At 47.7% G+C, this 10,596-nt stretch overlaps 1 protein-coding gene across 2 annotated transcripts; it reads right to left on the bottom strand.

The window, feature by feature from the left end:
• Positions 1–1,357: 1,357 nt before the first annotated feature.
• Positions 1,358–5,200, bottom strand: Rhebl1 (RHEB like 1). 2 transcript variants are annotated; one of them, XM_031358870.1, is made up of 8 exons: positions 4,902–5,200; positions 4,259–4,330; positions 3,548–3,615; positions 3,016–3,098; positions 2,870–2,926; positions 2,629–2,676; positions 2,094–2,175; positions 1,358–1,873 (listed from the first exon to the last, which is right to left on the bottom strand). In XM_031358870.1, exons 1-8 carry the CDS (start codon positions 4,951–4,953, stop codon positions 1,781–1,783), a joined length of 555 nt encoding a protein of 184 aa, XP_031214730.1. In that variant the 5' UTR covers positions 4,954–5,200; the 3' UTR covers positions 1,358–1,780. The 2 variants fall into 2 exon arrangements, with proteins under 2 accessions (XP_031214730.1, XP_031214723.1); XM_031358863.1 differs by having other exon boundaries at positions 3,536–3,615.
• Between the last annotated feature and the right edge of the window lie 5,396 nt (positions 5,201–10,596).

The raw sequence follows: 10,596 nt of genomic DNA on the forward strand, positions 1-10,596 counted from the left end.
TTTTTTTTTTTTTTTTTTGGTTTTTCCAGACAGGGTTTCTTTGTATATCCCTGGCTGTCCTGAAACTCTCTCTCTAGACCAGGCTGGCCTCAAACTCAGAAATCCACCTGCCTCTACCTCCCAAGTGCTGGGATTAAAGATATGCACCACCACTGCCCAGCATATGTAACCTTTTTATATACAGGATAGCCTCCTGCCTCAGCCTTCAAACCCTAGGATTACAGGTGTGTGTGTGTGTGTGTGTGTGTGTGCCACAACACCCAGCTTCTGAAACCTATCCAAGGACACTTCAAATGGGAACTTAGGCTGATTGGTACTTCAGCTTCTCCCAGTCAGCCGAGGTCTTCGTCCTTACTATGCTATGGTGGTTCTGAGGTCACCCTTACACTCTCTTTGAGGATGAATTGCAAATAGTCAAGGCAGACAGTCGAGGGCTGGAGAGAGGGCTCAGCAATTAAAGAGTAAACAGTGCTTGTGCCTAGGACCCGAGTACAGTGTGTCCAGTACCCATGTTCAGTGGCTTAGAACCACGTAGAACTACAGTCCCAAGGAACCGAGTACAGAGCGTCCAGTACCCATGTTCAGTGGCTTAGAACCACCTGGAACTACAGCCCCAAGGAATCTGATGCCTCTGGCCTCCTGGGTACCTGGATTCACATGCAAACACATAATTTAAAAAGTAAAAATCTACCCCTTACTTGCAAACAGCCCTCCTACTGTAACAGACCCTGAAAGGACAAAAACAAATCTTTAACATCTAAAAAATAAAGCACAATTCCAAAGGTGTGCAAGGTACAAACACATGACCAGATAGATCAAGGGAAAAAATGTCTGCTCTATCAAAAGAGACAAGGCTCTCAGTGAGCAGTGCATGGGGATACCTGTGGTTCCAAGACAACCAGGACTACAGAGAAACCCCACAGAGGAAGGGCGGGCTGCATGGGGGGTAAGAACCAGGGTGGTTAGAGATGTACGGGTTGCCGGAGCACATGTACACACTCTTTCCTCACTTTTCTTGGGTTATCACACACTTCTAGTCTCTGCTGCCACTCTTCTTGACTTTATTAGAAACAAGGAGACACAGCAAAAGTCATGGTCCCAGGACAACAGCTCGTCAGCATATGGCAATTGGCCACTAGAGGGCGGTAAATCTGTAGTTACAGGGATCCTCAGAACCCACAAACTAAGATGGGTGGGGCAGCCCAGTAGAACTTGGAGAAGTAAAAAAACCTAACAAACAAAAAAGAAACATCAAAATAGATGAAAAAGGTGAGTAGTTAAAGTCTTAGGAGTAAGACAAGAGTCCATACTAAATATTAAAACCATCAGACCTCAGCTCTCCCCAGACACAAAAAAGTCAACAAAAGATTTCTCAGTTTATTTGGAAATATACATCATTACCCCAGCAGACAGCTCTATTTCAGAACTGCCAAGGAACCAACACCCTTACCCAACTAATACCCAAAATCTACCCTGGGAGTGGGTCCTGGGTAATCAATGGCCAAGACTCATATCCCAACTATACAGACTGTAAAAATTCATTTAGAAAACCAAGGACTTAGAAGCCAGTGTCCCTGAGACATCTTGCCCCTTTGTAAACATTAACATCCAGGTTACCAGAACCTGGGATGAGTGTGCAAAAATCAGGGTGCCACACTGTGTGCCCAGGACGAGGGATATAGTTGGCAACCACAGCAGTCGAGTCCTGAGGGTCTGCCCTACCACTGCAGGCTGGACAATGCCTGGGCAGAAAGCAGGGCAGCTATTCCATGCCAAGAGGTCACATAAGAGAGCATCGGCGGTCTTGTCGTCCATAAGAATTCTCCACACGGGCAATCTCCTGGATGACTTTGATGAAGATGTCTTGAGTTAGCTACAAGGAATAAGATCAGCGGTCAGTCAATTGGGTCAGAGCCAATACTACTCAGTCCCGAGGCTAACACAATGCTTCCTATAGCCCCACTGCCAAGGGGCTAGCCTTGCCACCCACCCAGTCCCGAGGCCAACACAACGCTTCCTATCCCCACCGCCAAGCAGCGCGTAAGGAAGATGGGGCTAGCCTTGCCACCCAGTCTAATCTTTACGTTCAGCACCTGATTATCCCGAGCAGAGGACTCCATAAACGTTGCACCCCAGGACTGCGCTACCTTCTTCCCTTCAACTGCCTGCACCTCTCTGGAAGCAGATTTGAAGCATATAAAGATGGAAGGCAGATGGCAACATTGGCAAGTTCTCTGAAAAATCTCTAGGGTTTAGATCCCTTCTGATGATTCACAACCCCTCCCCCAAGGTTTGAGAAGGTAAAGAAAGAGAAAAAAATATATAAACAAAAGCATGATATGTAAATGTAAGACTCAAGTATAAATTATGATAGGATTATCCTTAAGGGACCTTCAAAGTAAGAATGAAAAGCTGGGAGGTAGGGGTGAGGGGGACCAGCTAGGTGTGGTGACCCACTGCTACGTTCTCATCAAGCACTATTTGGAAAGCTAGAGGATCAGGAGTTAAAGGACTGCCCTGGGCTACGTGGTGAAGGTCCAGTCTCAAAAAACCAATCAAGATGGAAAATTGCTTCAGTCAGGGAGCAGAGATGGGAAGGACTCCAGCTAGACTGGCAGTCTGACCTACCTCTCTGGAGAGAGATCCGCCTTGTTTCCCACAAGCAGCACCGGCAGCCTGGGATGAAAAAGCAGTCACTCCAGTATGCTCATAAGATCCCCTTCCCCATCCTCCACGGACCCCAGCTACTCCAACTCCATCAAGACTAGATGACTCCCCAGACAAGCCAGCCGTGATCAAGCCTCCTTGAAGAGCTCCCCCTTTGGCTTTCTTCTACACCCTCATGCAACCACGTCCTAAAGCCACCTACCGGGTTTTACCGTGGCCTTCGTGCAGCTTTCGGTACAGGTTCTTAACGATCTGGAAGCTGCAGACATAAGAAACAGAGCTTTGGTTTTAGTTCTCGGATAACTGTTCAGTCTTGACAAGCCCCTACTGAGAATCTCAGTCACGTACCTGCGCAGAGAGGTAACGGAGTACACGAGTACATAACCATGGACTCCGATGATGAGCGAGTAGGGCAGAATGCTGTACTCATCCTGGCAGCCAAGAAAAAACGTGAGTGTCTACACCCATGCCTTCAAAGGCATAAGCCAGAGGCACAGCACACGAGGCCCTCCCTGGGACATTCCTCTCTCCGATCTCTCCCATCAAACAAGCTTTTATGAAGTAGCTCCACTGAGTCCTGCACTTTGCTAACAGCTAAATGCCTTTCTTTCTTTCTTTTCTTTTTCTTTTTTTGGTTTTTCAAGACAAGGTTTCTCTGTATAGACCTGGCTGTCCTGGAACTCACTCTGTAGACCAGGCTGGTCTTGAACTCAGAAATCTACCTGCCTCTGCCTCTCAAGTGCTGGGATTAAAGGCATGTGCCACCACCACCTGGAGCGTTTCTTTTCAATATGGTATCCCACATGAACCACACACACACCACTAGACTTTAGATAGGGCTGAACTATATAACATTTGGACACCCTACCGCAACTGGTACCTGCCCTGCTGTGTCCACCAGATGTAGGTGAAACTCATCTTTGCCGAGCGTCACTGTTTTGCTGTAAGCTGGAAAAACAAACAAAAAGTGTCTTGGCTGTGAGGTGCTCTGTGGCCCCAGTGACGCACATTCCTATATATTCCTGACCCTAGGAGGGACACACAGACTCACTGCCTTCATCAACACCTGGGACTTTAAAACACGCCTTTGTCTTGTGGTGACCCTCAACCATAAAATTCTCTTTGTTGCTACTTCACAGCTATGATTTTGCTATCGTTATGAATCGCAACATACATATTTTTGGAGGTACAGGGTTGCAAATGGGGTCTCAACCCACAGACTGAGAACCACTGATCTGTAAGCTCCTGGACTAGACCCTTGCAAAACACCACTCTTTGGAGACTAGAACAGGATTCCCAGAACTAATTAGAAGATTGTATAAATAAGCCAGACTCTTTGCAACAAGGAAATCTCAAACTGTGGAGTTAGAGAGGGCACCCAGTCTATCTAGGTTCATCCCCTTCACGCTAAAGAAAACTACTCATGCCAGGTGGTAGTGGCACAGGCTTTAATCCCAGTATTCCAGAGGCAGAGGCAGAGGCAGGCAGATCTCTGAATTAGGAGCCAACCTGGCCTACAGGTTCTAGCAGCCAAGGACAGACAAAAAACCCTGTCTCCAAAACAAAAAACAAACAGGGTGCAACTACTCACTATTCTCCACTGTAGGATCGTAGCTTTCCAGGAACTCGCCTTCCACAAACTGATGTGCCAAAGACGTCTTCCCTTTAACAACCAGAGATTGTTGTAATACAATCATCCATCCATATTCACACCTTTTGTCCTTTCGGACTGTGGCCAGGACCAAAGGGCACCCCAAATCAGCGTCCCAGACTGTGGGAGCTCCCAAGCAACGCTTTCCCTTAGTCTTTTATTACCATCATCCTTACAAGTAGATTCCGAAGCGTTTTGATTACGCGATGCAGTCTGTGATGCCGCAGGAAGCCCTTTCCTGCCCCACCCCATCTCACCCTTTGGAAAAGATTCCCCAGGATCTAGTGCACCAGGCCAAGGACAGACTGTCGCAAGACAGTCTACCCTGCGTAGATCTCCATCACGGCTTCAAATACTGATCCCACCCCCGCTCCCAGAGCAACGCGGGGAGGACTGGTGCAACCGCAGCCCGGTACACTTTAACCCTTGAGCTCTCCTCTTCCAGCATCCCTCCATCCTTCCATCTCCTGGCAGCAAACCCGACTTCTTCCCAGGCCACACTGGGTCCTCGTGTCCCATTTCCGCGACAGTGCGCCTCTTCTGGCCACAAAGCAACGGTGCTCTCGGGAGGGCGGGGACTCACCTACGGACCGGTACCCCAGGATGGCCACCTTCCTGTAGCGCACCAGCGGCATGACAGGACTCCGCCCCGCGGGGCTCTCAAGAGTGCGGGCCGAGGGAGCCCGAAGATCAGCCGAGGTGCAGGCCGAGGTGGACCCCGGGAAGGACAGTAGCTCACCGGAGCTACGCCCGGCAAGCCCAAGGAAAACCAAAACAAGCTGCGCGCCCCGGGCAGCCCACGTGATCACAACACAGCGGCTGAAGCCGGGGAGCCCGGCGCGCGGGGGGCGGGGAGGGGACAAGAGGAGCGGGATACCTAGCCGGGCGGCTCCCGGCTCCGCCCCATATGCAGCTCCCCATTGGTCTATTAGAACGGAGGAGGGCGGGGTCACCCACAGGAGGGAAGGTTGGGCCTCACGTGGAGCGGGATCTTCCGGAGCTGCACATGCGTAGATCTGCATCCTGTTCATTCATAAAGAAAGAGAAAGGAACTCGGGGTCCTAGAGGTATTTGCTGCCTAGCCAGAGAAGCTGTGAATCTCAGATGGAAAACACCTGTTGTGAAAATACCAAACGAAAAGGAAAATATCAGTTGTGGTTGGGCTGCTGTGTTTGTTTTTGAGACAGGGTCTTACTGGTGTAACCTGACTGGCTTACAGCTCTCTCTATAGACCATGCTGGCTTCAAACTCACAGGGAACCTCTTGCCTCCTCCTCCCCAGTACTGGATCAAAGGGGTGCACCACTACCCGTGGTTTGGGCTGGAGGTTTTGTTGAAAAGATTCTAGGCCTCTGACGCACGGATTTAATCCCAGTACTCTAGAGGCAGAGACAGGTATATCCAGTGCTACACAGAGAAACCTATTCTCAGGAGCTTGCGGGGTGGGGGTAGGGAGTGCAGGGGGGTCTAGAAATTACTTCAGTGTGTGTGCAGTCTCAGGTTTCCTTATCATACCAGGGACATTCATTTATTCAACAAATACGAACCAGGCAGTAGTGGCGCGCGCCTTTAATCCAAGCACTTGGGAGGCAGGTGGATTTCTGAGTTTGAGGCCAGCCTGGTCTACAGAGTGAGTTCCAAGACAGCCAGGGCTACACAGAGAAACCCTGTCTCGAAAAACCAAAAGAAAAAAAAAAGGAAAGAAAGAGAGAGAGAAGAGAAGAAAAATAAGCAAAACAAATACTGACTGAGGCAGAGGATGCTGTAGGCAGAGGATGCTGTGAGTTTCAGACTAGCCTGGGCTATACAAGATCAAGCCACCCAAGACCTTGTCCAAAATAAAAGGGGGAGGGGAGGAAAAGAGAAGCCTAGGTCTACAATTGAAGGATTTAAGAGGCAAAGACAAAAAGGTCAGGAGTTCATCATGGCCTCAAGTACATAGTGAGTTTGAGCCCAAGAGAGCTTATGTTAGAAAAAGAAAAAAGAATATTGCCTGCATTCTCCATGCTCTGGACAAGGCACTGTGGTAGGCTCCCTAAGGGATCAACATGACATCTGTTTTCCTGGCATTTAAATTTATTCAGATTTTGGAGTTGCATGAAGCCAGCCTTGTTTTCAGTCCCCAGAACACACACACACACACACACACAACCTTAGGAAGACAAGTATGTATGTCATGGACAGCTTCAAGTTAATCAGGTTTTCATCCCGTTGAGGTAGAACCTAGGGAGCTGGCCCCTGGTGGAAAGTGTCCCTGAGGCTCTGGTGCTTGCTTGCTCCCTCGCTGGCCCTTCCTTTGTGCCAGCTTTTGTTTGCTGTCCACTGGGAAGAAGATCCTCCATCACATGCTCCCAGTGTCCATGAGACTGCATCACGGTGGGCACGAACTTAGAGCCGAGTGATTATACACTGACCATAGGAAATTCTGAGCCAAGAAGGAACCTCTCTTTCCTGGCAGGGTATTGTTCTCAGGTATTTGGCCACAGCAATACAAAATTTTGACTTAACACTATGCTTCCTAGGACTTCTTTGTTTTCCACAGCTAAGAATTCACCTCCTTCTTGGTGTATAATAAGCATCATTATCGTTGTAAACAGCATTGGCAATGGTGGGCACACCTTTAATTTCAGGACTTAGGAGGCAGAGGCAGGCAGATCTGTGAATTCAAAGCCAGTCTGGTCTACAGAGCGAGTTCCAGGACAGCCAGGGCTACACAGAAACCCTGTCTCAAGAAATATAATCATCATCATCATCATCATCATCATCATCATCATCATCATCATCGTTACTTAGTGGCTGTGGCTTAAAACAATATGGGGTTTGGGGAGATTTTACTGTTTTTATATTTCATTGTTGTTTGGATTGGGTTTGGGATTTTTGAGACAGGATCTCTCTATATAGCTCTGACTTTTCCTGAAATAGGTTGGTCTTGAACTCACAGAGATCTGCCTGCCTCTACCTCCCTGTGCTAGGATAAAGGTGAGTGCCACAAGATTGACTTTCTTGCATTTTTTTAATTTTTTTTTTTTGAGACACTTTATAGCCCTGGCTGGCCTAGAGCACTCTTAGTGTCATAGACCCTAACTAGCCTTGAACACCCAGAGATACACCTGCCTCTCCTTCCAACTGCTGACCCAGAAAAACAGTGTATTCTTTCCCAGGGATCTGTGGTTTGGATTAGCAGCTCCCGTGTTTCCTGTCCTGTATTTGTTCCTGGGGTTAAAGTCTCAACGGAAGTAGAAAGTCCAAAAGGACCTTGAGTGCCTGGCCTGTGTGCTGACTATCGGCTGCATCAGACTCTGTCTCTGTCTCTATCTCTGTCTCTGCCCACTCCCCACTCCCTTCATGTGTCTTTCATTAATGAGTGATGATGGAGCCTGAACTTTCCTCCAGGGAGGCAGAAGCACACAGGAAGGCGAGGACCTCTTGGGCTCTGGGCCCTGGAAGTAGCAAGTAGTTGGTTCCTCTAAAGGAAAGCATTCAATCCAGGGACCACAGCCACAACTTATAAAATATGTCCCCAACTTGCCTGAGCTACGTGACAAGATCTTGCCTCACAAAAATAATGAATAGCTTGGGATAGCCAGGCTCGAATTCTCCAGGACGAGCCTGAACTTTTATTTAATTTTTTTAATGGGTATGGGTGTGCTGCCTACATGTGAACCCCTGGAACTAGATTCATAGTTGTGAACTGCCATGCTGGTGCTGAAATCCTCCTGCCTCTGACTCCAGAGAGCTGGGAGGATTTGTGCTGCTGCTGATTGACTGAAACCTGGGCTTTAAGCACTCTACAAAGCGAGCTACAGCACCAGTCCACATTCATGACTATTGTAGCTTTCCTGGTACTCATTCCATCTCCTTGTTGCCTGGTGTCTTAATAAGAAACATCTCTTGCTGGGCGGTGGTGGCGCACGCCTTTAATCCCAGCACTTGAGAGGCAGAGGCAGGTGGATTTCTGAGTCTGGTCTACAGAGTGAGTTCCAGAACAGCCAGGGCTACACAGAGAAAGTCTGTCTCGAAGAAGAAAAAAATATCCCTGATACTTCTTTGGCTTTTTGAGACAGGGTTTCTCTGTGTAGCCCTGGCTGTCCTGGAACTCACTCTGTAGACCAGGCTGGCTACAAATCAAGAGATCCTCCTGCCTCTGCCTCCCAAGTGCTGGGATTAAAATCCTATGCCACCACACTTGGCTATTTGGTCTTACAAGAGGCAGTAGGTCTCCTCTAAGCAAGTTGGCCTCAGATTTAATTTTGGCAGCATCACAGTTTATTGGCAGTCCATACAGTTTTTCCTTTATTGTTTTTTGTTTGAAACAGTTTTATCGTGTAGCCAATGCTGGCCTCAAACTGAAAATCCTCTAGTCTCAGACTCCCAGTTGCTAAGATTAGAGTCTTAAGCCTGGAATCAAGTGGTTCCTTCCTTCCTTCCTTTCTTTCTTTCTTTCTTTCTTTCTTTCTTTCTTTCTTTCTCCGTAGTTTTTGGAAACAAGGGTCCTCTATGTATGCCTGGTTGTCCTAGAATTAGCTTTGTAGACCAGACTAACCTTGACCTCACAGAGCTCTGCCTGCATCTGCCTCCTGAGTGCTGGGATTAAAGGCCTGAAGGTGATTTTTTTTTCCAAGGCAGGGTTTCTCTGTGTAGCCCTGGCTGTTCTGAAACTCACTGTATAAACCAGGCTGGCCTGGAACTCAGAAATCCTCCTGCCTCTGCTGGAATTAAAGGCTTGTGCCACCACTGCCCAGCTCTGCAGGTGATTCTTATTAAATTACTCATTTATGTCTTTTTTATCTTGAGGGGTGGGGATGGTAGAGATGGATCAGCAGTTAAAACTGCATTCTGTTCTTCCAGAGGGTCTGGATTATATTCCTAACACCTATGTCAGGCAGCTTATACGTCCTGTGACTTCCATTTCAGATGCCCTCTTCCGGTCTTCTTGGTACCCAAACACTCATGGCCTATATATACAGGGACACAAATATATACATTTAGTCAAAAATTAAATTAAATATTGGCTGGACATAGTGGCACATGCCTTTAGTCCCTGAGTTTCAGGAGAAAGAGGCAGAAGGGTCTCTGTGAGTTTGAGTCCAGCCTGGTCTATATATTGAGTTCCAGGATAACCAGAACTACATAGAGAGAGATCTCAAACAAAACAAAACAAATAGATAAAATTGTGTGTGTGTGTATGTGTGTGTGTGTGTGTGTGTGTGTGTGTGTGTGCGTGCCTCTGAAAGAGAGAGCAAGAGAGAGCAAGTACACACTTAAAATCATAGCATTTGGGAGGTGCAGGATCCAAAGTTTGAAACAGACACACACACATATATATGGTAGCCTTGGGAATTGTATGTGTGTCCCACACAGTCTAGGCAGCTCTGTGCTACTGAGGCTGAGCTATGTCCCTACCCATTTTATTTATTTATTTATATTTCTAGAGGCTTGCTGCCATGGTCCAGCAGTTAAATGCAGTTTCTGGTCTTCAGGAGGACTCTGGTTCAGTTTCTAACACCATGTGCAGTTGACTGCATCCATAACTGCAGGACCGTGAGATCTGACATCCATAATTGCAGGACCGTGAGATCTGATGCCATCCTGGCCTCTGCTCACACCAGGCTCCATATGCTGGACACTTATGCATCCAGACAGAACACTCATACACATAAAATAAAAAGAATAAATCTGAGGCTGGAGAGATGGCTCAGCGGTTAAGAGCACTGACTGCTCTTCCAAAGGTCCTGAGTTCAGATCCCAGCAGCCACATGGTGGCTCACAACCATCCGTGATGAGATCTGACGCCCTCTTCTGGTGCTTCTGAAGACAGCTACAGTGTATTAGGCTGGAGTGAGGGGGGCCATCCTGAGTTCAATTCCCAGCAGCCACATGATGGCTCACGGACATCTATACAGCTACAGTGTACTCATACACATAAAATAAATAAATCTTAAAAAAAAAAAAAGAATACATCTGGGGCTGGAGAGATGGCTCAGCGGTTAAGAACACTGACTGCTCTTCTAGAGATCCTAAGTTCAATTCCCAGCAACCACATGGTGGCTCACAACCATCTGTACTGGGATCTGATGCCCTCTTCTGGGTATGTGTGTGAAGACAGCGACAGTGTACTCATATAAATAAAAATAAATAAGTCTTAGCCAGGAGGTGGTGGCACACACCTTTAATCCTTGCACTTGGGAGGCAGAGGCAGGTAGATTTCTGAGTTCGTGGCCAGCCTGGTCTACAAAGTGAGTTCCAGGACAGCCAGGGCTACACAGAGAAACCCTGTCT

The sequence above is a fragment of the Mastomys coucha genome, unplaced genomic scaffold, assembly GCF_008632895.1.
Source record: "Mastomys coucha isolate ucsf_1 unplaced genomic scaffold, UCSF_Mcou_1 pScaffold11, whole genome shotgun sequence".
Taxonomy (NCBI): domain Eukaryota; kingdom Metazoa; phylum Chordata; class Mammalia; order Rodentia; family Muridae; genus Mastomys; species Mastomys coucha.